Source organism: Dendrobates tinctorius, unplaced genomic scaffold (assembly GCF_039654945.1).
Source record: "Dendrobates tinctorius isolate UK_male_01 unplaced genomic scaffold, ASM3965494v1 ptg000085l, whole genome shotgun sequence".
Classification (NCBI taxonomy): domain Eukaryota; kingdom Metazoa; phylum Chordata; class Amphibia; order Anura; family Dendrobatidae; genus Dendrobates; species Dendrobates tinctorius.
In genome coordinates this window covers 4154582-4181260 of record NW_027361753.1, presented here as the reverse complement: position 1 = coordinate 4181260, position 26679 = coordinate 4154582, and the positions used below count along the sequence as shown (strand labels likewise).

General features: G+C 42.5%; 1 protein-coding gene across 1 annotated transcript in view; it reads right to left on the bottom strand.

Moving 5' to 3' along the window:
- Positions 1–526: 526 nt before the first annotated feature.
- Positions 527–26679, bottom strand: part of ME2 (malic enzyme 2) — a 57004-nt gene continuing 30851 nt past the window's right edge. Inside the window, exons 10-16 of the mRNA XM_073584787.1 lie at positions 20736–20849; positions 12658–12772; positions 12080–12222; positions 11891–11993; positions 11042–11112; positions 8598–8696; positions 527–2189 (exon numbers count right to left, since the gene is read on the bottom strand). Of these exons, the coding sequence (XP_073440888.1) occupies positions 2025–2189; positions 8598–8696; positions 11042–11112; positions 11891–11993; positions 12080–12222; positions 12658–12772; positions 20736–20849 (810 nt within the window). The 3' untranslated portion in view covers positions 527–2024. The remainder of the gene's footprint in view (positions 2190–8597; positions 8697–11041; positions 11113–11890; positions 11994–12079; positions 12223–12657; positions 12773–20735; positions 20850–26679) is intronic.

Sequence of the window (26679 nt, the reverse complement as noted above, 5' to 3'; positions counted from 1 at the left end):
ACTTGAGCGATGTAGAAAAAAAAAAAAATCATTTTGAAAATGGCAACCGGGGCGCGCCTGTGCAGTAGCAGCTATCGGTTTGTATACAGATCGATAGCTGCTGCTGCGCAGAAGGCGCCATCTTGCTGGAGAAGAAAAAAAATGTCCTCCACCAAGATGGCGCCACCCACGCCTGTGCAGTAGAAGCTCTCAGAGATCGCGAAAGGTGATGTACAAAAGTAGTAAAAGAGCCATGTCTGCGTTTGTTGCTGCCTTTCTGCTCTATTTATCTAATGGAAGCAGAATTGCAATACTAGGCACAGCCATTGAACAAGGGTGGAGCTGTAACGAACCCCAGCACCCCACATTCTATAATGTCAGATAATATCCATTATTAGACGCCATCTTCATCAGTACACAGTAGGGCTGATTTACTACTCCAGCCGAATACTTAGTGCGAACCCAGACAGTTAGCACAGCGACATGTGCAGGATGAAAAACTTTGATACTTTGGTAGCCACTTCTTAGTTAAACTTTTCTGCATTGCTTATTTTGCATCTAATTTTTTATTTGCATTTTAAGCCATGCCCCTTTTCGGGTAAAGTCACGACCCACCACGCCCAGTTGTCTTACAAGATGCAAACAATATGCTACAACGCGTGCCAAAATTTGGAGTTTGAGGCCCCTCACAATAGGAAAACTAACCCAATGTCCTTCCTACGCGTTCCTCATTAACCCAGATTGCCAATTCTTCATCTACTGCATAGTAGCGATGCCTCAATGACATTAACGTTACCTTTATGTTTCCCATAATACCAAATAATTTTAGATAAAAGAAAAACACCACAATTTTCAAAAGTCACAAAATATTAGAAAAAGAGAATTCTGATTTTTTTTTTTTCTTTCTAGATAATGTCCCACCTTTGATTATGCACAGGGGCTGAGCTGTATAACCAGACACAGCCTCGAGGCAAGAGGGGCGCTGAAGAGACAATCTACTATATAATCGTCTAATTCTGTCTGTTTGTAACGGAAATCCCGCGTCGCTGATAGGTCGCGCCTGGCCAGGTGCGACCTATCAGCGAAAGGCACAGTCCGCCGCGAACTGGTGCGGAATTCGAACAACGCATGCCACCGCTACCATCGGGAGATCTGCGGCACAGTTGCCGCGTGTCATCTCCTGCCGCATGGAGGTCAGCGGCGATGCAGCCGGGAAATGATCGGCGCAGCGCTCAATGTGCGGATGGTACCCAGGGTCCGGAGGAGAGGATACTCTCCTCCAGGCCCTGGATACCATAAACCTGTATAGAATTCAAATAAAAAATAGTGATATACTCACCTTCCGACGGCCCCAGACTTCTTTCCCTCCTCTAACGACACGCCCGGCATCTTCTGGTCCCTGTAATGCTTTTTACATTCTATCTTTTACTATTGATGCTGCATAGCAGCATCAATAGTAAAAAGGTGATCACAATTGTCAAACACTATGCTCAACAAGTGTGACCAACCTGTCAATCACATTTCAAGCGATACTTCAAACCGCTTGGAATGCGCTTGAATTCCGCATGCGAAAATCACGTGAAAAACGCATCTTTTCCCGTGGGAAAACGCATGCAAATTTGCAAGAGTTTTTCCCGCGGCGGGAGTTACAGAAATGCTGCGGAAATTTCTGCAACGTGGGTACTTAGCCTCAGTGTGACCCGCAGCAGCGACCAGGCCTCCGCTGTGAGATCGCCGATCGTGGTGGATCGTCCTGGACCATCTTTTGAACGTCAGACTCCCGCTGGCCATATTCTTGAACACCCGATGCGTTAGAATCGGGCCACCATCTAGTTGTCTAATAATAGATACATCTGGATCTAGGATAATGGGGATGTAGCAGACGGACACTTCAGCTGCGTAGGAGATCAGTTCTCTACAAGGCACAGGGAGAAAGACAACTTTTTTTTTAAAGTTTCTGACTAAGAGACGTGAAGGTCATGATGAAGGCGATTGTCTCAGGACGGAGGTGCTGGGGGATGGAAGGATATGGAGTGAGTGGGATGTCAGAACATCTTATGTGGCTTTGATGCGTACTCAGGCCAGTCGTAGAGGTCCGGTAGGAAAGAGTCATAGTCCGTGCTCCACACTTTAGAGCGCACGTAAGCGTTCTTCTCCAGAGGCTCAGGGTACTGGAAAGCCATGCCATTCCTATACACAAACTCCATCACCTGGAAGAAAAATGTACAAAGGGTAAATCTACTACATTATACATATATATCATGTATGGGGAAAACACTACTAAAGTCAATGTATGCAAGGAACGGGGAAAGGATTCAACCTCAATACTGATGGAACAGATTGAAGGGTGAGCGGGCATTTCTCTTTTCTAAAGTCAAAGTATACATACATTATTTATCCTGATATGGATAATGTATTTTGTCACATTATTTTCAGGAGTACCATCATTTCTGGCAGCACAATTTTGGAACCAAAATTTTTTTTTGTTAGGAAGTTATAAGGGTTAAAAGTTGACCAGTGATTTCTCATTTTTGCAAAACCATTTTAATTTGAAGCCACTTTGAGGGGTCTACATGATAGAAAATACCCAAAAGTGACACCATTCTAAAAACTGCACCCCTCAAGATGCTCAAAAGCACATTCAAGAAGTTTATTAACCCTTCAGGTGCTTCACAGGAGTTTTTTGAATATTTAAAAAAAAAATTAACATTTAACTTTTTTTTTTCACAAAAAAAAATACTTCAGGTCCAATTTTTTTTTATTTTACCAAGGGTAACAGGAGAAATTGGAATGCAAAAGTTATTGTGCGATTTGTCCTGAGTACGCTGATACCTGATATGTGGGGGGGGAACCACTGTTTCGGCGCATGGCAGAGCTCAGAAGGGAAGGAGCGCCGTTTGACTTTTTCAATGCAAAATTGGCTGGAATTCAGATCGGACGCCATGTCACGTTTGGAGAGCCCCTGATGTACCTAAACAGTGGAAACCCCCCACAAGTGACCCCATTTTGGAAACTAGACCCCCCAAGGAACTTATCTAGATATGTGGTGAGAACTTTGAACCCACAAGGGCTTCACCGAAGTTTATAACGTACAGCGGTACAATTAAAAACTCATCTTTTCCACAAAAATGATCTTTTCACCTCCAATTTTTATTTTCCCAAGGTTAACGGGACCCTAAAAGGTATTGTGCAATTTGTCCTGAGTACGCTGATACCCCACATGTGGGAGAAACCACTATTTGGGCGCATGGCAGAGCTTGAAAGGGAAGCAGCGCCATTTGGCTTTTTTGGCTGGAATTGGGATTGGACGCCATGCCGCGTTTGGAAAGCCCCTGATGTGCCTAAACAGTGGAAACCCCCCACAAATGAAACCATTTTGGAAACTAGACCCCCAAGGAACTTATCTAGATGTGTGGTGAGCACTTTGAACCCCCAAGGGCTTCACAGAAGTTTATAACACCCGGGCGTGAAATTAAAAAATCCTATTTTTTCCACAAACATGATCTTTTAGTCCCCAATTTTTTTATTTTCCCAAGGGTAGCAGGAGAAATTGGACCCCAAAAGTTGCTGTCCAATTTGTCCTGAGTACGCCGATACCCCATATGTGGGAGAAAACTACTGTATGGGCACATGTCGGGGCTCGGAAGGGAAGTAGTGACGTTTTGGAATGCAGACTTTGATAGAATAGTCTGCGGGTGTCATGTCGCGTTTGGAGAGCCTCTGATGTTCCCCACGAGTGACAACATTTTGGAAACTAGACCCCCCACGGAACTTATCTAGATGTGTGGTGAGCACTTTGAACCCTTAAGTGCTTCACAGAAGTTTATAACGCTCGGGCGTGAAAATAAAAAAATCATTTTTTCCACAAAAATGATATTTTTGCCCCCAAATTTTTATTTTCCCAAGGGTAACAGGAGAAATTGGACCCCAAAAAGTTGTTTTCCAATTTGTCCTGAGTATGCTGATACCCTACATGTGGGGGTAAACCACTGTTTGGGCGCATGGCAGAGCTTGGAAGGGAAGGAGCACCATTTGACTTTTTCAACGCAGAATTGGCTGGAATTGAGATCAGACGCCATGTTGCGTTTGGAGAGCCCCTGATGTGCCCAAACAGTGGAAACCCCCCAATTATAACTCCAACCCTAACCCCAACACACCCCTAACCCTAATCTCAGCCCTAACCCAAATGGGAAAATGGAAATAGGGAAAAATAATACATTTTTTTAATTTTAACTAAGGGGGTGATAACGGGGGTTTGATTTACTATTTTTAGCGAGTTTTTATGTTTGGCGGCTGTCACACGCTAAAATTTTTTATTGTAAAAATAGTTTTTGCATCACCACATTTTGAGAGCTATAATTTTTCCATATTTTGACCCACAGAGTCATGTGAGGTCTTATTTTTTGCGGGACGAGTTGACGTTTTTATTGGTTTATTTTCGGGCACGTGACATTTTTTGATCGCTTTTTATTCCGATTTTTGTTGACGCAGAATGAACAAAAACCAGCATTTTAAACACCGTTCCGCGTGCGGTAAAATTGATAAAGCGGTTTTATTCTTCGGGTCAGTACGGTTACAGCGATACCTCATTTATGTCTTTTTTTATGTTTTGGCGCTTTTATGCAAGGAAAACTATTTTCTATAAAAAATAATTATTTTTGCATCGCTTTATTCTGCGAGCTATGACTTTTTAATTTTTTCTCTGATGACGCTGTATGGCGGCTCGCTCTTTTCGGGACGAGATGACGTTTTCAGCGGTACCATGGATATTTATATCCGTCTTTTTGATTGCGTGTTATTGCACTTTTTGTTTGGCAGTATGATAATAAAGCATTATTTTTTGCTTTGCTTTTTATTTTTATTTTTTAAGGGGTTCGCTAAAGTGGTTAACTAACGGGACAGTTTTATAGGGCGGGTCGTTACGGACGCGGTGATACCAAATATGTGTATTTTTATTGTTTTTTTTTTTATTTCCAAAAAAAGAATTAGGGAATTTTTTTTTTTTTTTATTTAGCGATTTTTTTATAAATTATTTTTAGACTTTTTTTTTTTAAAACTTTATTACATTGTCCCAGGGGGGACATCACTGTCATGTGACAGATCGCTGATCTGTCACATCACAGATCAGCGACGTGTCACAGGCAGTGCAGAAGGCTTCTTCATGCCTGCGCTTTGCAGGCATGAGGAAGCCGGCTCCCTGCAGGCCCCCGAAGGTCCCTGCTGCCATTTTGGATCTGGGGACCTGCAGGGAAGGAGGCCCCCACAGCAGCGCTGCACATCGCACTGCTCCGGGGGTCTCAGGGAAGCACGGAGGGAGCCCCCTCCCTGCCGATGCTTCCCTAAACCCCCGGCACACTGTGATCGTGTTTGATCGCAGTGTGCCAGGGGTTAATGTGTCGGGGGCGGTCCGTGACCGCCCCTGACACATAGTGCCGGGTGTCTGCTGTGATAATCAGCTGACACCCGGCCGCGATCAGCGGCGCTCACTCTGTGAGCGCCGCTGATCGCTATGGCGTACTATCCCGTCAATGGGCATAGGGGCCCGGGTCCCATGGACGGGATAGTACGTCGGATGTCGGGAAGAGGTTAAATAAAAACACTTTTCTTTTATTCTTTTGGTGGATTGTATACATTCTGGTGAGAGTAATTCCATGGTTATTGCCTTTGGTGGTCCAGTTACATAGGCCTAGGACCACTTATTAAATGATGTGTTCTGTCAAAGATTTTGTATTATACAGTACTTTACATATATCTAGTAGGATGTAGTGCCATAAGTAGTGAGGCCGTGCATACAGACACAACTGTGTGACGGGAACACTGTGTACATACATGTGCGTCTCCCACCTGTCCACCAACCCCGGCTCCTGCGTCTTCCACACGCTTCTGGGGCACAACGTACCTGTGCTTACAGACTGCCGACCGGACTACCTGAGCCTGCCTCAGACACGATCCGTGCCAGGATTCCTCATGTAATCATGGATGCCGGGCTCTGTCACGACGCCATCCAGCTGTTCCCGTGACACAGTTGTGTCTGTATGCACAGCACCACTACTTATGGGACTACATCCTACTAGATATATGTAAAGAGTGGCGTCATTTTCTGACCCTCGTACATAATTTCCCCTATTGCGGATTTTGTCTATTTACTCCCACACCAATCATCCTCATTGACACCTCGTGCTCTTATTTAGAGAGATTTTTTTCCAAGGGCGGAATTGTGATCAAGGCCATTAATTGGCCGAAATATTAAAAAATTGTGCCTGTCACTTCACCTGACACCTGTAATAAAATTATTCACTTGAAGCAAAATTCTTCAACTTGTACGAGTGCAGTGATTGTATATACTCTACTGTTTATGGGACCATTGGCGCCGTTCACTAGCACAGTCACATCTACAAGAGTCGAGTGCTAGCCTTACGCTTTCCTACAATACCCCAGAGCTGCGCTCACTATTCTGCTGGTGCAGTGATTGTGTACATACATTACATTACGGATCCTGAGTTACATTCTGTATTATACCCCAGAGCTGCACTCACTATTCTGCTGGTGCAGTCACTGTGTACATACATTACATTACTGATCCTGAGTTACATCCTGTATTATACCCCAGAGCTGCACTCACTATTCTGCTGGTGCAGTCACTGTGTACATACATTACATTACTGATTCTGAGTTACATCCTGTATTATACCCCAGAGCTGCACTCACTATTCTGCTGGTGCAGTCACTATGTACATATATTACATTACTGATCCTGAGTTACATCCTGTATTATACTCCAGAGCTGTACTCACTATTCTGCTGCAGCAGTCATTGTGTACATACATTATATTACGGATCCTGAGTTACATTCTGTATTATACCCCAGAGCTGCACTCACTATTCTGCTGGTGCAGTCACTATGTACATATATTACATTACTGATTCTGAATTACATCCTGTATTATACCCCAGAGCTGCACTCACTATTCTGCTGGTGCAGTCACTGTGTACATACATTACATTACTGATTCTGAGTTACATCCTGTATTATACCCCAGAGCTGCACTCACTATTCTGCTGGTGCAGTCACTATGTACATATATTACATTACTGATTCTGAGTTACATCCTGTATTATACCCCAGAGCTGCACTCACTATTCTGCTGCAGCAGTCATTGTGTACATACATTACATTACTGATTCTGAGTTACATCCTGTATTATACTCCAGAGCTGCACTCGCTATTCTGCTGGTGCAGTCACTGTGTACATACATTACTGATCCTGAGTTACATCCGGTATTATACTCCAGAGCTGCACTCACTATTCTGCTGGTGCAGTCACTGTGTACATACATTACATTACTGATCCTGAGTTACATCCTGTATTATACCCCAGAGCTGCACTCACTAATTTGCTGGTGCATTCACTGTGTACATACATTACATTACTGATCTTGAGTTATATCCTGTATTATTACTCCAGAGCTGCACTCACTATTCTGCTGGTGCAGTCACTGTGTACATACATTACATTACTGATCTTGAGTTACATCCTGTATTACACCCCAGAGCTGCACTCACTATTCTCCTGGTGCAGTCACTGTGTACATACATTACATTACTGATCTTGAGTTATATCCTGTATTATTACTCCAGAGCTGCACTCACTATTCTGCTGGTGCAGTCACTGTGTACATACATTACTGATCCTGAGTTACATCCTGTATTATTCCCCAGAGCTGCACTCACTATTCTGCTGGTGCAGTCAGTGTGTACATACATTACTGATCCTGAGTTATATCCTGTATTATTCCCCAGAGCTGCACTCGCTATTCTGCTGGTGCAGTCACTGTGTACATACATTACTGATCCTGAGTTACATCCGGTATTATACTCCAGAGCTGCACTCACTATTCTGCTGGTGCAGTCACTGTGTACATACATTACTGATCCTGAGTTACATCCTATATTATACTCCAGAGCTGCACTCACTATTCTGCTGGTGCAGTCACTGTGTACATACATTACTGATCCTGAGTTATATCCTGTATTATTCCCCAGAGCTGCACTCGCTATTCTGCTGGTGCAGTCACTGTGTACATACATTACTGATCCTGAGTTACATCCGGTATTATACTCCAGAGCTGCACTCACTATTCTGCTGGTGCAGTCACTGTGTACATACATTACTGATCCTGAGTTACATCCTGTATTATTCCCCAGAGCTGCACTCACTATTCTGCTGGTGCAGTCACTGTATACATACATTACATTACTGATCCTGAGTTACATCCGGTATTATACTCCAGAGCTGCACTCACTATTCTGCTGGTGCAGCCACTGTGTACATACATTACATTACTGATCTTGAGTTACATCCTGTATTATACTCCAGAGCTGCACTCACTATTCTGCTGGTGCAGTCACTGTATACATACATTACATTACTGATCTTGAGTTACATCCTGTATTATACCCCAGAGCTGCACTCACTATTCTGCTGGTGCAGTCACTGTGTACATACATTACATTACTGATCCTGAGTTACATCCTGTATTATACCCCAGAGCTGCACTCACTATTCTGCTGGTGGTTAGATGACTGAGCATGGTTACACACAGGACACTGCACCTACTTTGACAGCGATACATATGGAGACCTCCCTGATGTTGGACAGCGGTGGGTACAGTCGTCCTTGCTCCAGCTCCTCAGCAGTTAGCTGTTCTGCGAGAGCCTGGAGAGAAGAATTATAATTAGGAGCAGCATCCTTACACTAAACCTACAGCCCAAGCTCTATATCTGCTGGGGAAGCTATTGCTCCCTGTTATCAACCAGGAATATTATTTATATATATATATATATATATATATATATATATATATATAAAAAGTTGCACTCTTTAGATGCCTGCATTTGCTGAGAGAGGTGCCCACATTCACCCAGGATTTCAGGCATCAGCCTAAGGCTGGTTTCACATTTGCGTTTTTTAGCGCTGGAAAAAAACGCATACCTGCGCATGCGTTTTTTCCCCTATATTTAACATGGGTGCGCATACCTGCGCGCTGGTAAGCGCATGTATGCGATTTTCATGCGCTGCGTTTTTTTGGGGTGTGCGTTGGTATTTTCCAGACGCAGCATGTTGCATTTTTTGGCCCTGCAAAAAAGCGCATGCGCACATATGCGCACGTTTTGCGCTAAAAATGGCCATTATAGCCTATGGATGCGCATATGTGTGCACTGGCATGCTCATGTATGCGTTTTTTTGCATATGCGTTTTTTTTTTTTTAACCATGGAATTTAGGGGTTTGGGTTAGAGTTAGGGTTAGTTAAGGGGGTTTAGGGTTAGGGTTAGGGTCAGGGTTAGGGTTGGGGTTTGGGTCAGGGTTAGGGTTAAGTATGGTTTGGTTAAGGGTTAGGGTCAGGGTTAGGGTCAGGATTAGGGTTAAGTATGGTTTTGTTAAGGGTTAGGGTTAAGTATGGTTTTGTTAAGGGTTAGGGTCAGGGTTAGGGTTAGGGTCAGGGTTAGGGTCAGGGTTAGGGTTAAGTATGGTTTTGTTAAGGATTAGGGTCAGGGTTAGGGTCAGGATTAGGGTTAAGTATGGTTTTGTTAAGGGTTAGGGTCAGGGTTAGGGTCAGGGTTAGGGTTAAGTATGGTTTTGTTAAGGATTAGGGTCAGGGTTAGGGTCAGGATTAGGGTTAAGTATGGTTTTGTTAAGGGTTAGGGTCAGGGTCAGGGTTAGGGTCAGGGTTAGGGTTATTTAGGGTTTAGGGTTTGGGTTAGGGTTAAGTATGATTTGGTTAAGGGTTAGGGTCAGGGTTAGGGTCAGGGTCAGGGTTAGGGTTAGTAAAGTCATGGTTTGGGTAGTGTGAGGGGCCACCTAAAAATGTTGGAAAAAAACGCAAACGCGGTAAAAACGCACTAAAAACGCATACAAACGCTTAAAAACGCTGCGTTTTTTTCATGCATGCTCATAAAAATGCTTGAAAAAAACGCAGCAGTTGTATGCTTATGTATGCGTTTTTTCAATGCGTTTTTTTGCGGGAAAACGCGCTGCAAAAAAAAGCAAGTGTGAAACTAGCCTAAGAGAGGTATTCACATGGATAGGGACCCACCTGTTGTTTTCTGAGACCACCTTGATGTTGTTTGATGGGCAGACATAACTTGGCAAAATTGTGCGCAAAGCGTCTCTAATTTTTCTGTAGTATTCAGAAGCCGTACAGCTTACTTCTTTGTATATTGCACATGGAGGTAGCGGCTCCTAAGTCAGCACCTATTCACACTAGCTTGGATGTGCCAGTCAGTTTTTTGTTATATCAACCAAGAAAAGGCTGAGCAGCGTGTTCTTCCTCCATGATCACTATGTACACCGTGTCCAGGGCTGAGACATTTATATCCACGGGTCCCGTTACCTTTCACAGCATTCCTCCCCTCCGAAATATAAGAGAACGGCACAAGATATTTCTGGGCCCCCGGGACAGATATTGCAGAGGGGCCGAGAAGATAAAGTGCAGCGTTTTTTAAACTTACGGAAACTCAGCATTGTCTGATATTTCCTTGCCCGGAGGAGCTGACTCATGTGCTTACTGCACACAGATAAAAAGTGCTGCTTAAAGGGGTTTTCTAGGTAGCTAAGCCGCAGCCTATTCCTAGTATACACCGTCACTTAATGATCGGAAAGGATCAGACATTTAAGATCATTATTGATTCTGAGTGAGAGCAGGCGCCCGGTGTCGGCCGCAGGGGGCGCCCGGTGTCGGCCGCAGGGGACGTCGGATCTCCCTGATCAGATATTGATGACCCATCAATATTCAAGTAGTGGACAACCCCTTTAATTTTTAAGGTGCTAGCTGTCAGACATCCACCTATCAAAAAGTGATGGCCTATTCTAGAAATATGAGAAGAGAACAGAAACTTTATGATGCTAGATTTTGTTTTTCAGAAGCCCTGGAAAGCTGAGTGACTACCCTGATAACCCCCTTGGGTGGTGGCCATATTAGCTTTGTCTATGAAAACATAGGAACATGATAAGATTCCTGATCTGCCCTCATTGGCGCTTTTATAGCTTTCCTTCATCTCACCTTGGCGGCTTCTAGGAATACTCGATCGCTTATGTGCCGCACCCCGCTCAGGATTACTGCAAGAGCGACACCTGGTGACAAAATGAGGGAATAACACCATTAAATATATGTAGTGATAGTACCACTAGAGGGTCAGAGAGTGGCTTAGTGCTGATGGGGACAGGGGCAACAGATCATAGTTGCACAATTTTTATTTAAAAAATAAAGTAGCAATGACATTAGTGGCACCAAAGACCTGGGCCAAGGCACATGCCGCAGAATTCTAGCCGGGTGACCAGAATCTATGGGTGAAAAACGCTTTGATGTATCGGAATCAACATGATGCTGGTACACTTGTGTCCTGTAGGTGGCAGGATGCTGCAGGCTCACATCCAGGCGCAGGCGGCACAATGACATCACTGAATGGCGTCGCCCCAGTATCAGTGCAGGGGGAAGAACTTATGATGGGACAAGATTCGGCACATTAGAGGAGGCACCATTACTAAAGGAAACTCTAAGGGGTTATTACTACTAACAAGGGTACTCATCCCCGGGTTATGGATGAAGATCACAAGCAGTAGTGACGTTCTCCATTACCCGGTAAATAGAAAGTGAGGAGAGCAATCAGGTTCCTAGGGAGGAAAACCTCCAAACTAATCCCATGGAGATCGGACGTGCTGAAATCCAACATGCCCAATCGTTCTTTCCCAATGACTTCTGCACCTATTATCGATTCCTTTAATACCAAATGTCAAAACGACTTTGTAATAAATACCCCTTTAACGGTGATTAACCCTTAATGGCCATTTCGCACTCATGTGTAACCAACCCATGGTTAATAAGGCAGCCATAATACCCTTCACCCCTCACCTGGGAAGATGTAGGCATTATTGCCCTGTCCTGGCTTAAAGCTACGGCCATCATTTAGAGTCACTGTATCAAATGGGCTGCCGCTGGCAAAGAGACACCTCCCCTGGGAAAAAAAAGGGAAAATAAAAAGTTGTTGAGTCGATTTTCTCGATTGTTTTTGGCACGTAGGATGTCATCGTACTCACAGACCTCGGTCCAGGAATACGCCTCCTCCGCCGTACACTCGGCCTTGGCGGTAGGATTACTCAGAGCGAAAATGACCGGCCGGTCATTAATGGCGCTCATCGCCTTAATGACATCTTCTGTGAAGAGCCGGCCGGCCCCAGCGACACCTGCATCCGAAAAATACGTGAATCAAGTCCCGTCACGGTCACCTCTCCTGAAATACTCTGTGCTGCTGAAGACCTTACTACTCCCAACATCCGCATGTGTCTCCCGGTCACATTCAACCTTGTCCCTTCCAACAATCTCACATTAGGGGAATAGACGCTGACTACCAATAAGTACAAGCCTCACCTGTAACACTCGGTGCTGCCCCTTCCACTATATAATCTCACACTTTTCTGTATTCCCCTCCTCAGACCACAATATCTATCCTTACTAACAACCTCAAGAACGGACTGACCACCGACTCTGTTACAAACACTCTGTGCTGCTGTGGGACACTGCTCCATTCACCCTGCCCATTTCCAGTCTCACAATATTAGCCCGTCGACTTGCCCCCCTTATGAGACTACACAAGTGACCTGTGTACACCGATCACTCACCGATGATTGCAGTCGGCTTCAGAACGTTGACGGCATCCAAAAAGCTTTTCACCGAATGATGCGGAGGAAGATGCGCAAAAGACTCCTGATTGTCGTCCACTCCTTCATCACGGCCCTATGGAGCAGAGACCAAGGTAACAAAATGTCAGAAATGTACAATAAGAAACAACCAAGGCTATAGGAACGGTTCTGTGATTTACTGTTCTGAAAATATGGTGAACATAAAACACCACAATCAGATTAATACAAATACAAACCGATCCCATGTCCTGATATACCAACAGGAGCGAGAAAAGCGGTCAATACATTCAAGAATAATTCTGCCTTACAAATATGAAAATCAGGTGACAAATTCAGAGAAAGAACCTCTATTTACATAAAAAAATCTACTATAATACTGCCCCCTATGAACAAGAATATAACTACTATAATACTGCTCCCTATCTACAAGAATATAACTACTATAATACTGCTCCCTATGTACAAGAATATAACTACTATAATACTGCTCCTATGTACAAGAATATAACTACTATAATACTGCCCCTATGTACAATAATATAACTACTATAATACTGCTCCTATGTACAAGAATATAACTGCTATAATACTGCCCCCTATATACAAGAATATAACTACTATAATACTGCTCCCTAACTACTATAATACTGCTCCTATGTACAAGAATATAACTACTATAATACTGCCCCTATGTACAATAATATAACTACTATAATACTGCCCCCTATGTACAAGAACATAGCTACTATAACACTGCCCCTATGTACAAGAATATAACTACTATAACACTGCCCCTATGTGCAAGAATATAACTACTATAATACTGCTCCCTATATACAAGGATATAACTACTATAATACTGCCCCCTATATACAAGGATATAACTACTATAACACTGCCTCTATGTACAAGAATATAACTACTATAATACTGCCCCCTATGTACAGGAATATAACTACTATAATACTGCCCCTATGTACAAGAATATAACTACTATAATACTGCCCCTATGTACAAGAATATAACTACTACAATACTGCCCCCCTATGTACAAGAATATAACTACTATAATACTGCTCCTACGTACAAGAATATAACTACTGTAACACTGCTCCTATGTACAAGAATATAACTCCTATAACACTGCTCCCATGTACAAGAATATAACTACTATAATACTGCTCCTATGTACAAGAATATAACTGCTATAATACTGCCCATATGTACAAAAATATAACTACAATACTGCCCCCTATGTACAATAATATAACTACTGTAATACTGCCCCTATGTACAAGAATATAACTACTATAATACTGCCCCTATGTACAAGAATATAACTACTATAATACTGCTCCTATGTACAAGAATATAACTACTATAATACTGCTCCTATGTACAAGAATATAACTACTATAATACTGCCCCTATGTACAAGAATATAACTACTATAACACTGCCCCTATGTACAAGAATATAACTACTATAATACTGCCCCTATGTACAAGAATATAACTACTATAATACTGCCCCTATGTACAAGAATATAACTACTATAATACTGCTCCTATGTACAAGAATATAACTACTGTAACACTGCTCCTATGTACAAGAATATAACCACTATAACACTGCTCCTATGTACAAGAATATAACTACTATAATACTGCTCCTATGTACAAGCATATAACTGCTATAATACTGCCCCTATATACAAGAATATAACTACTATAATACTGCCTCCTATGTACAAGAATATAACCACTATAATACTGCCCCTATGTACAAGAATATAACTACTATAATACTGCTCCTATGTACAAGAATTTAACTACTATAATACTGCCCATATGTACAAAAATATAACTACAATACTGCCCCCTATGTACAAAAATATAACTACTATAATACTGCCCCTATGTACAAGAATATAACTACTATAATACTGCCCATATGTACAAGAATTTAACTACTATAATACTGCTCCTATGTACAAAAATATAACTACAATACTGCCCCCTATGTACAAAAATATAACTACTATAATACTGCCCATATGTACAAAAATATAACTACAATACTGCCCCCTATGTACAAAAATATAACTACTATAATACTGCCCCTATGTACAAGAATATAACTACTATAATACTGCCCATATGTACAAGAATTTAACTACTATAATACTGCCCATATGTACAAAAATATAACTACAATACTGCCCCCTATGTACAAAAATATAACTACTATAATACTGCCCCTATGTACAAGAATATAACTACTATAATACTGCTCCCTATGTACAAGAATATAACTACAATACTGCCCCTATGTCCAAGAATATAACTACTATAATACTGCTCCTATGTACAAGAACATAGCTACTATGACACTGCCCCTATGTACAAGAATATAACTACTATAATACTACCCCCTATGTACAAGAATATAACTACTATAATACTGCTCCTATGTACAAGAATATAACTACTATAATACTGCCCCCTATATACAAGGATATAACTACTATAATACTGCCTCTATGTACAAGAATATAACTACTATAATACTGCCCCTATGTACAAGAATATAACTACTATAATACTGCCCCTATGTACAAGAATATAACTACTATAATACTGCCCATATGTACAAGAATTTAACTACTATAATACTGCCCATATGTACAAAAATATAGCTACAATACTGCCCCCTATGTACAAGAATATAACTACTATAATACTGCCCCTATGTACAAGAATATAACTACTATAATACTGCTCCCTATGTACAAGAATATAACTACAATACTGCCCCTATGTCCAAGAATATAACTACTATAATACTGCTCCTATGTACAAGAACATAGCTACTATGACACTGCCCCTATGTACAAGAATATAACTACTATAATACTACCCCCTATGTACAAGAATATAACTACTATAATACTGCTCCTATGTACAAGAATATAACTACTATAATACTGCCCCCTATATACAAGGATATAACTACTATAATACTGCTCCTATGTACAAGAATTTAACTACTATAATACTGCCCATATGTACAAAAATATAACTACAATACTGCCCCCTATGTACAAAAATATAACTACTATAATACTGCCCCTATGTACAAGAATATAACTACTATAATTCTGCCCCTATGTACAAGAATATAACTACTATAATACTGCCCATATGTACAAGAATTTAACTACTATAATACTGCCCATATGTACAAAAATATAGCTACAATACTGCCCCCTATGTACAAGAACATAGCTACTATAATACTGCTCCTATGTACAAGAATATAACTGCTATAATACTGCCCCCTATATACAAGAATATAACTACTATAATACTGCTCCCTATGTACAAGAATATAACTACTATAATACTGCTCCTATGTACAAGAATATAACTACTATAATACTGCCCCTATGTACAATAATATAACTACTATAATACTGCCCCCTATGTACAAGAACATTGCTACTATAACACTGCCCCTATGTACAAGAATATAACTACTATAACACTGCCCCTATGTGCAAGAATATAACTACTATAATACTGCTCCCTATATACAAGGATATAACTACTATAATACTGCCCCCTATATACAAGGATATAACTACTATAATACTGCCTCTATGTACAAGAATATAACTACTATAATACTGCCCCCTATGTACAGGAATATAACTACTATAATACTGCCCCTATGTACAAGAATATAACTACTATAATACTATAATACTGCCCCCCTATGTACAAGAATATAACTACTATAATACTGCTCCTATGTACAAGAATATAACTACTATAATACTGCCCCTATGTACAAGAATATAACTACTATAATACTGCCCCTATGTACAAGAATATAACTACTACAATACTGCCCCCCTATGTACAAGAATATAACTACTATAATACTGCTCCTACGTACAAGAATATAACTACTGTAACACTGCTCCTATGTACAAGAATATAACTACTATAACACTGCTCCCATGTACAAGAATATAACTACTATAATACTGCTCCTATGTACAAGAATATAACTGCTATAATACTGCCCATATGTACAAAAATATAACTACAATACTGCCCCCTATGTACAATAATATAACTACTGTAATACTGCCCCTATGTACAAGAATATAACTACTATAATACTGCCCCTATGTACAAGAATATAACTACTATAATACTGCTCCTATGTACAAGAATATAACTACTATAATACTGCTCCTATGTACAAGAATATAACTACTATAATACTGCCCCTATGTACAAGAATATAACTACTATAACACTGCCCCTATGTACAAGAATATAACTACTATAATACTGCCCCTATGTACAAGAATATAACTACTATAATACTGCCCCTATGTACAAGAATATAACTACTATAATACTGCTCCTATGTACAAGAATATAACTACTGTAACACTGCTCCTATGTACAAGAATATAACCACTATAACACTGCTCCTATGTACAAGAATATAACTACTATAATACTGCTCCTATGTACAAGCATATAACTGCTATAATACTGCCCCTATATACAAGAATATAACTACTATAATACTGCCTCCTATGTACAAGAATATAACCACTATAATACTGCCCCTATGTACAAGAATATAACTACTATAATACTGCTCCTATGTTCAAGAATTTAACTACTATAATACTGCCCATATGTACAAAAATATAACTACAATACTGCCCCCTATGTACAAAAATATAACTACTATAATACTGCCCCTATGTACAAGAATATAACTACTATAATACTGCCCCTATGTACAAGAATATAACTACTATAATACTGCCCATATGTTACAAGAATTTAACTACTATAATACTGCCCATATGTACAAAAATATAGCTACAATACTGCCCCCTATGTACAAGAATATAACTACTATAATACTGCCCCTATGTACAAGAATATAACTACTATAATACTGCTCCCTATGTACAAGAATATAACTACAATACTGCCCCTATGTCCAAGAATATAACTACTATAATACTGCTCCTATGTACAAGAACATAGCTACTATGACACTGCCCCTATGTACAAGAATATAACTACTATAATACTACCCCCTATGTACAAGAATATAACTACTATAATACTGCTCCTATGTACAAGAATATAACTACTATAATACTGCCCCCTATATACAAGGATATAACTACTATAATACTGCCTCTATGTACAAGAATATAACTACTATAATACTGCCCCTATGTACAAGAATATAACTACAATAATACTGCCCCTATGTACAAGAATATAACTACTATAATACTGCTCCTACGTACAAGAATTTAACTACTATAATACTGCCCATATGTACAAGAATTTAACTACTATAATACTGCCCATATGTACAAAAATATAACTACAAAACTGCCCCCTATGTACAAGAATATAACAACTATAATACTGCTCCCATGTACAAGAATATAACTACTATAATACTGCCCCTATGTACAAGAATATAACTACTATAATACTGCTCCCTATGTACAAAAATATAACTACAATACTGCCCCTATGTACAAGAATATAACTACTATAATACTGCTCCTATGTACAAGAACATAGCTACTATAACACTGCCCCTATGTACAAGAATATAACTACTATAATACTACCCCCTATGTACAAGAATATAACTACTATAATACTGCCCCCTATATACAAGAATATAACTACTGTAATACTGCTCCAATATACAAAAATATAACTACTATAATACTGCCCCTATGTACAAGATTATAACTACTATAATACTGCCCCTATGTACAAGAATATAACTACTATAATACTGCTCCTATGTACAAGAATATAACTACTATAATACTGCTCCTATGTACAAGAATATAACTACTATAATACTGCTCCTATGTACAAGAATATAACTACTATAATACTGCCCCTATGTACAAGAATATAACAACTATAATACTGCCCCTATGTACCAGAATATAACTACTATAATACTGCCCCTATGTACAAGAATATAACTACTATAATACTGCCCCTATGTACAAGAATAACTACTATAATACTGTTCCTATGTACAAGAATATAACTACTGTAATACTGCCCCCTATGTACAAGAATATAACTACTATAATACTGCTCCTATGTGCAAGAATATAACTACTATAATACTGCCCCTATGTGCAAGAATATAACTACTATAATACTGCCCCTATGTACAAGAATATAACTACTATAATACTGCTCCCATGTACAAGAATATAACTACTATAATACTGCCCCTATGTACAAGAATATAACTACTATAATACTGCCCTTATGTACAAGAATATAACTACTATAATACTGCTATTATGTAGAAGAATATAACTACTATAATACTGCCCCTATGTATAAGACTATAACTACTATAATACTGTTCCTATGTACAAGAATATAACTACTATAATACTGCCCCTATGTATAAGAATATAACTACTGTAATACTGCCCCTATGTACAAGAATATAACTACTATAATACTGCCCCTATGTACAAGAATATAACTACTATAATACTGTTCCTATGTACAAGAATATAACTACTGTAATACTGCCCCCTATGTACAAGAATATAACTACTATAATACTGCCCCCTATGTGCAAGAATATAACTACTATAATACTGCTCCTATGTCCAAGAATATAACTGCTATAATACTGCTCCTATGTGCAAGAATATAACTACTATAATACTGCCTCCTATGTACAAGAATATAAGTACTATAATACTGCTCCCTATGTACAAGAATATAACTACTATAACACTGCTCCTATGTACAAGAATATAACTACTATAATACTGCTCCTATGTACAAGAATATAACTGCTATAATACTGCCCCTATATACAAGAATATAACTACTATAATACTGCCTCCTATGTACAAGAATATAACCACTATAATACTGCTCCTATGTACAAGAATTTAACTACTATAATACTGCCCATATGTACAAGAATTTAACTACTATAATACTGCCCATATGTACAAAAATATAACTACAATACTGCCCCCTATGTACCAGAATATAACTACTATAATACTGCCCCTATGTACAAGAATATAACTACTATAACACTGCCCCTATGTACAAGAATATAACTACTATAATACTGCCCCTATGTACAAGAATATAACTACTATAATACTGCCCCTATGTACAAGAATATAACTACTATAATACTGCCCCTATGTACAAGAATATAACTACTATAATACTGCTCCTATGTACAAGAATATAACTACTGTAACACTGCTCCTATGTACACGAATATAACTACTATAACACTGCTCCTATGTACAAGAATATAACTACTATAATACTGCTCCTATGTACAAGAATATAACTGCTATAATACTGCCCCTATATACAAGAATATAACTACTATAATACTGCCTCCTATGTACAAGAATCTAACCACTATAATACTGCCCCTATGTACAAGAATATAACTACAATAATACTGCCCATATGTACAAGAATTTAACTACTATATTACTGCCCATATGTACAAAAATATAACTACAATACTGCCCCCTATGTACAAGAATATAACTACTATAATACTGCCCCTATGTACAAGAATATAACTACTATAATACTGCCCCTATGTACAAGAATATAACTACTATAATACTGCTAATATGTACAAGAATATAACTACTATAATACTGCCCCTATGTGCAAGAATATAACTACTATAATACTGCCCCTATGTGCAAGAATATAACTACTATAATACTGCCCCTATGTACAAGAATATAACTACTATAATACTGCCCCCTATGTACAAGAATATAACTACTATAATACTGTTCCTATGTACAAGAATATAACTACTCTAATACTGCACCCTGTGTACAAGAATATAACTACTATAATGCTGCCCCTATGTACAAGTATATAACTATTATAACACGAATATGGAGACTAGACACAGAGGAATCAAACCTCATCTAGCCTGTCACTTACTTGTACTAATAATCCAAATTTGTCGAACATCCAGATCTTCTCTCGTGCTGCTTCTGCAGAAATACCATTCTCCATCATGGCCATGACTATTAGGTTAGCGATGCCCAGAGCTGCCTGAGAATAGGAAAAATTGATTATGGGTATATAAGCCAAGAAACCAATTATTATACAACAGTTATTCAGGTGTATTGTGAAAACTTTACCGGTTACATCGGTGAGGGCGGTGGGGAGGTTTCCCAACCATTCTCGCAATAGAGAACCAATAACCGGTAGTTGGCATCATTGCTTTAGGCTATGCTCATACGTTGCCTTTTTGCTGCATTTTTTTTTTTTTAATATCTGATTCAATTTCATCAGGTTTTTGTACCAAAAATGCAGCAAAACCTGATACCGGCGTTTATTGCAGCTTTTTTTTTTGCACCATCCATTGCTTTCAATGGGTGAAAAACGCTTAAAAAACCTGACATGCTGCATTTTGGAAAAAAAAAAAAACCCCAGGATTTTTGGGTTGCTTACCATAAAATCTGTTTCTCGGAGCCTTCTTTGTGGGGACACGGGAACCATGGGTGTATGCTGCTGCCACTAGGAGGCTGGCACTATGCACATAAGAAATTAGCTCCTCCTCCGCAGTATACACCCCACCGACTGGCGCTCAATTAGTCAGTTAGTGAGAAAGCAGTAGGAGAAGTAGTAGAAGAGAGAACAAACACACAACTCAACTGTAACTACAATCCATCAAACCAATAACCAAAGTTGTGAAAAATGGGAGGGTGCTGTGTCCCCCAATGAAGGCTCCGAGAAACAGATTTTACGGTAAGCAACCCAAAAATCCTGTTTTCTCCATCGCTTCATTTGGGGGACACAGGAACCATGGGACGTCCCAAAGCAGTACCTGGGGAGGGAAAGCAAACTTCCATCAGGCCAGCGGACTCACCACCGATGCCTGCAAGATCCTTCTTCCTAGGCTGGCATCCGCCGAAGCATAAGTGTGGACCTTGTAGAATTTCACAAACGTGTGAACAGATGACCAGGTTGCAGCCTTGCAAAGCTGCAGCGCAGAACTTCTGTGGTGCACCGCCCAGGAGGCACCCACTGCCCGAGTGGAGTGAGTCCTAACCCCCGGAGTAGGCTCTCTGCTCTTGGTTCGGTAAGCCTCCAAGATTGCCGATCTAATCCAGCGAGCAATAGTCGCCTTGGAGGCCGGCAGGCCCTTTCGTGCACCATCCGGTATGACGAAGAGGGAGTCTGTCTTCTGGAACGCCTCGGTCCTAGACAAATAGATCCTCGTCGCCCTGACCAGGTCCAGTCTGTTCAAGGAGCATTCCCGGGGATGAGATGGAGCCGGGCAAAAAGAAGGTAGAACGATGTCTTCATTCAGGTGGAAGGTAGATACCACCTTGGGAAGGAAGGAGGGCTGAGGTCGCAGTACCACCTTATCCTGGTGAATCATCAAGAAAGGGGGGCGACAAGAAAGGGCCGCCAATTCCGAGACACGCCGGATGGAAGTAATGGCCACAAGATAGGCCACTTTCAAAGAGAGAAAGGATAGAGACCTCCTTGAGAGGTTCAAAGGGGGGGACCCTGTAGGGCCTCTAGGACTAGAGTTAGATCCCAAGGATCTACGGGCGCTCGATACGGCGGTGCTGTGAGAGCTGCCCCCTGCAGAAAGGTCTTGACCTGCTGACGAGAAGATAACGACCTCTGGAAAAGAACGGAAAGTGCCGAAACCTGGCCCTTTAAAGAACTAAGGGTAAGGCCAGCGTTCAGGCCCACCTAGAGGAAAGCCAGAATAGAAGGGAGCGCAAAAGACATAGGCGGAATGCGATTGGATTCGCACCAACCAAAATAGGCCTTCCACGTTCTATAGTATATTCTGGAAGATGACGGTTTCCTAGCACGGATCATGGTGTGAATTACTTGGTCTGACAAGCCTAATTTCTTCAGAACCGCGATCTCAACGGCCACGCCGTCAAATTGAGAGACCGAGAATTGGGGTGGCAGATCGGACCTTGAGACAGTAGATCCGGTCTGTCTGGAAGCCTCCAAGGCGCATCCGCGAGAAGGTTGACGATGTCCGTGAACCAAGCCCGCCTGGGCCAATCCGGCACGATGAGAATGACCGGCACCCCTTCTTCCTTGATCTTCTTCAACAGTTTGGGGAGAAGAGGAAGGGGAGGGAATAGATAGGGGCGCGTGAACTGTGACCAAGGAATGGTCAGAGCATCGACACCTACCGCGAGAGGATCGCATGCTCTGGACACGAACCGAGTCACCTTCCTGTTGAGACAGGACGCCATAAGGTCCACGTCCGGGCTTCCCCATCGTAGACAAATTTGATGAAAGACCTCCTGATGCAGTGACCATTCCCCTGCCGCAAGGCCATTACGGGTGAGAGAGTCAGCGGCCTCGTTTTCCACGCCGGGGATGTGTATCGCGGATATCGCTGGAACTGAGGCCTCTGCCCAATGAAGGATCTTGGATACCTCAGCCAAGGCACTCCGAGTCCCTCCCTGGTGGTTCACGTATGCCACTGCCGTGGCATTGTCGGTCTGGATTCGAATTGGCAGACCCCTGAGTTGGCTGTGCCAATGAAGAAGGGCCAGAAAAATTGCCCGTATCTCCAGAACGTTGATCGGGAGAGCTGTCTCTTGCGACGACCAACGCCCTTGCACGGTCAGATGGTGAAACACCGCACCCCAGTCGAGGAGGCTGGCGTCCGTCGTCACCACCTGCCAATGCACCGGAAGAAAAGACTGGCCCTGGGAGCCGAGAGGTGATGTTAGCCACCAATTGAGGGACAGTCTGACTCGAAACGAGAGTCGAATTGGACGATCCAGGGAGGAGACCGACCTGTTCCACTGCGCCAGAATGGCCTGCTGAAGTGGTCTCGAGTGGAATTGGGCGAAGGGAATCGCTTCCGACGTTGCCACCATCCTCCCCAAGACTCTTATGGCTGAATGGAGAGAAGAGGGTTGAGGACTCTGAAGCAAGCTAACATCCCGCCGGAGAGTTACTCTCTTCTCTTCGGGAAGGAAAACCTTTGCCTGACGGGTGTCGAAAAGTAAGCCTAGAAACACCAGACGATGCGATGGGATCAGGCAGGACTTTTTTCTGTTGATAATACATCCGAATCAGGAAAGGGTGTCGCAAACGATGGCGAGACTTTCGTGAGACTGGGGCAGGGACGGAGCTTTGATGATGATGTCGTCGAGGTATGGGAAGAGCACAAGACCTTGGATCCTTAAAATGGCCATCAGCGCTGCCATGATTTTCGTAAAAACCCTGGGAGCGGTGGCGAGACCGAACGGTAGAGCGACAAATTGGAAATGCTCCTGATGTATCGCAAAGCGCAGGAATTTCTGATGTCCTTGGAAGATGGGAACATGTAGATAAGCGACCTGAATGTCTATGGAGCACAGAAACTCCTGTGCCGCCATGGAAGCGATTACTGAACGAAGGGAGGGACTCCATTCTGAAGTGTCACAGACGGACCCTTTTGTTAAGTAACTTTAGATCCAGAATGGGCCGAACCGTACCGCCTTTCTTTGGTACTACAAACAGGTTCGAATAGAAACCTGTGAAATGCTCTGCTTCTGGAACTGGGATAATTACCCCCGAATCCAGGAGCGAGGCGATGGCGGTATGGAAGCCCAGGATCAGGGAGGGATCTTTTGGGGGTCGGGATTTGAAGAATCGATCCAGACGACGAGAAACAAATTCTATTTTGTATCCTGAGGATACAATTTCCCTGACCCAAACGTCTTCCACCGAGGCGAGCCAGAAGTCCCTGTAAGCCAGAAGTCGACCACCCAGGCGGTGGGATGCGCCGGGATTTTGATGCCAGTCATGCTGAGGAAGACCTTCCAGGTCTAGACCTGGTGGATCTACCTTGGGAGGAATGGGAGCGCCAGGAAGGAGTGGGCCTAAAGGAAACTCGTTTCCTATCTTGGCGCGCTTGTGGCCTCTGCTGGTGAGAAGGCGTCTCTGCAGTCGTGAAACGACGAAAGGGTCGAAAGGGCCGAAACTGACGTTTCGGAGGAGGCCGACAAGGCTTGGACTGGGGCAGTAGGGAGCTTGTGGCCCCAGTGGCGTCCTTAATGATCTGGTCTAGCCTGTCACCGAAGAGGCGCACACCCTGATAACGTAGGCTGGTGAGGGACTTTTTTGACGATAAGTCTGCTAACCAGGCCTTAAGCCAAACTGAGCGCCGAATCGCCACAACGTTGCTAGATGCCTGGGCTGCGCAAGACGCAGCATCTAGGGAGGCAGATACCAAATATTCGCCCGCATGGGAAATCTGGTCGGCGAGATCTGCCAGTTGCTCTGAAAGGGCCCCGGCCAGAATGCCTTGATGGAGATCCTTAGCCCAATTGGTTATGGCTTTAGAAACCCAGGTAGAAGCGAAGGCCGAACTTAGGGCCGATGCCGCCCCTTCGAAGGCTGATTTCGCAAACGATTCTATGATTCTGTCGTTAAGATCTCCTAGCCATGCTTCCCCAGAGATCGGAAGGACAGTGTTGTTAGATAGAAGATGACCATTCCGCGGTGAGCTCTGGCAAGAAAGGGTATAAGACGCCAAGGCATTTCCCTCTTTGAAAGCGCCTGGTCGGATTCTCTCTTTCTCTAGTCAGAATTTTCTGAAACTCAGAATGAGGAGCGAAGACCTTGGTAGGTGGTTTAGACCGCCTGAACGAAACACCCTGGTCTGTGAGTTCCGTGGGCGAGTCCTTGATCTTGAAGGTTTGGTTGATCGCAGCAATGAGGCTCTGGACCATATCCCTCATGTCTGCTATTTTGGTCCGAGTCCAGCTCCAAAACATCTTTGGAGGGCGCATCCGAGAAAGTTTCGCCTGGTTCAGGAGAAGAGGATCTGGCCGACCCGGGCCGCTGTAACGGGCTATGGGGCGAGACGGAGCGAGAAGACGAATCGGAGTGGTGCCCCTGTCTGGATCTTTTGCGGCTAATGCTGGTAGGCTCAGCCGGAGCTTTCTGTGGCCTGCTGGGTCCTGTGGAAGTCTGCAGGGGCAACTTATCAAGTACAGAAACCAGGGTCTGAGACACATTGGTGAGACCTGCCACAGATTGAGAAAGAGAAGAAGCCCACTCTGGAATATGGGTCTCACTCTCACTTGGGCCAGGCGGGGCGGTGCGATCAATGGGGTTGCTGCAGTCCTGACAGAGGGGGGAGGACTGACCTGATGGAAATTTGCGTTTGCAAGCAGAACATGCAAAGTGACTGACCACAGCTGAGGAAGAAGAGGAAGTTGGGGGGCGAGAGCAAAGTGGCTTAGAATTAGACATGGTGAGCTAACCCACTAAGTAGTGCCAGACGGTTAGGGGACCAAGAGCTGAGGAGGGTGTCAGTCTGTTGTGCAGAGCTACTCACGGCACCTGTGGAGCGACTTCCAGCTATGTGCTCGGCTAGCTTGACGACTGCTCCTGTAGTCAGGGAAAGGCGCCCGGCTCTCAGGCTGAAGAAAATGGTGGCTGCCTGAGAGAAAACACGCTCTGCTGAAGAAGTGAGCGGCAAAAGTGGCCGGTCGCGCATGGATGTAAAAGACCCGCTCGAAGCCCATAGGACGGCTGGGGGGAGTGGGCGGAACCATTCGCCGCCGCTAGTCCCCTTAGTGTGGTGATGGGCGGTATGAGACGGGCGGGAGAAAGCCCGCCCGAACGGGGGGGCGTGGCCTCACCCAGCACAAGGCCCGAATAGAAACCGGGGCCTAAATTAGAAACGGCGGCCGCCGGAGGGGCGCGGTGCGGCGCGATGCCTAAGCTAGCGCTTGCTGACCTATGTCCCATGGAGTAGTGCTGTAGAGAGGAAAGGTACCTTAACTCCAGTGAGGTAATAAAACGTCCGTGCCTCCACCTACCGACAGGCTCTGGAGGGCGAGTGGGTGGGAGGCAGAGGCTAGGATCTGTGGTGGCCTGGACGGCATGTTAG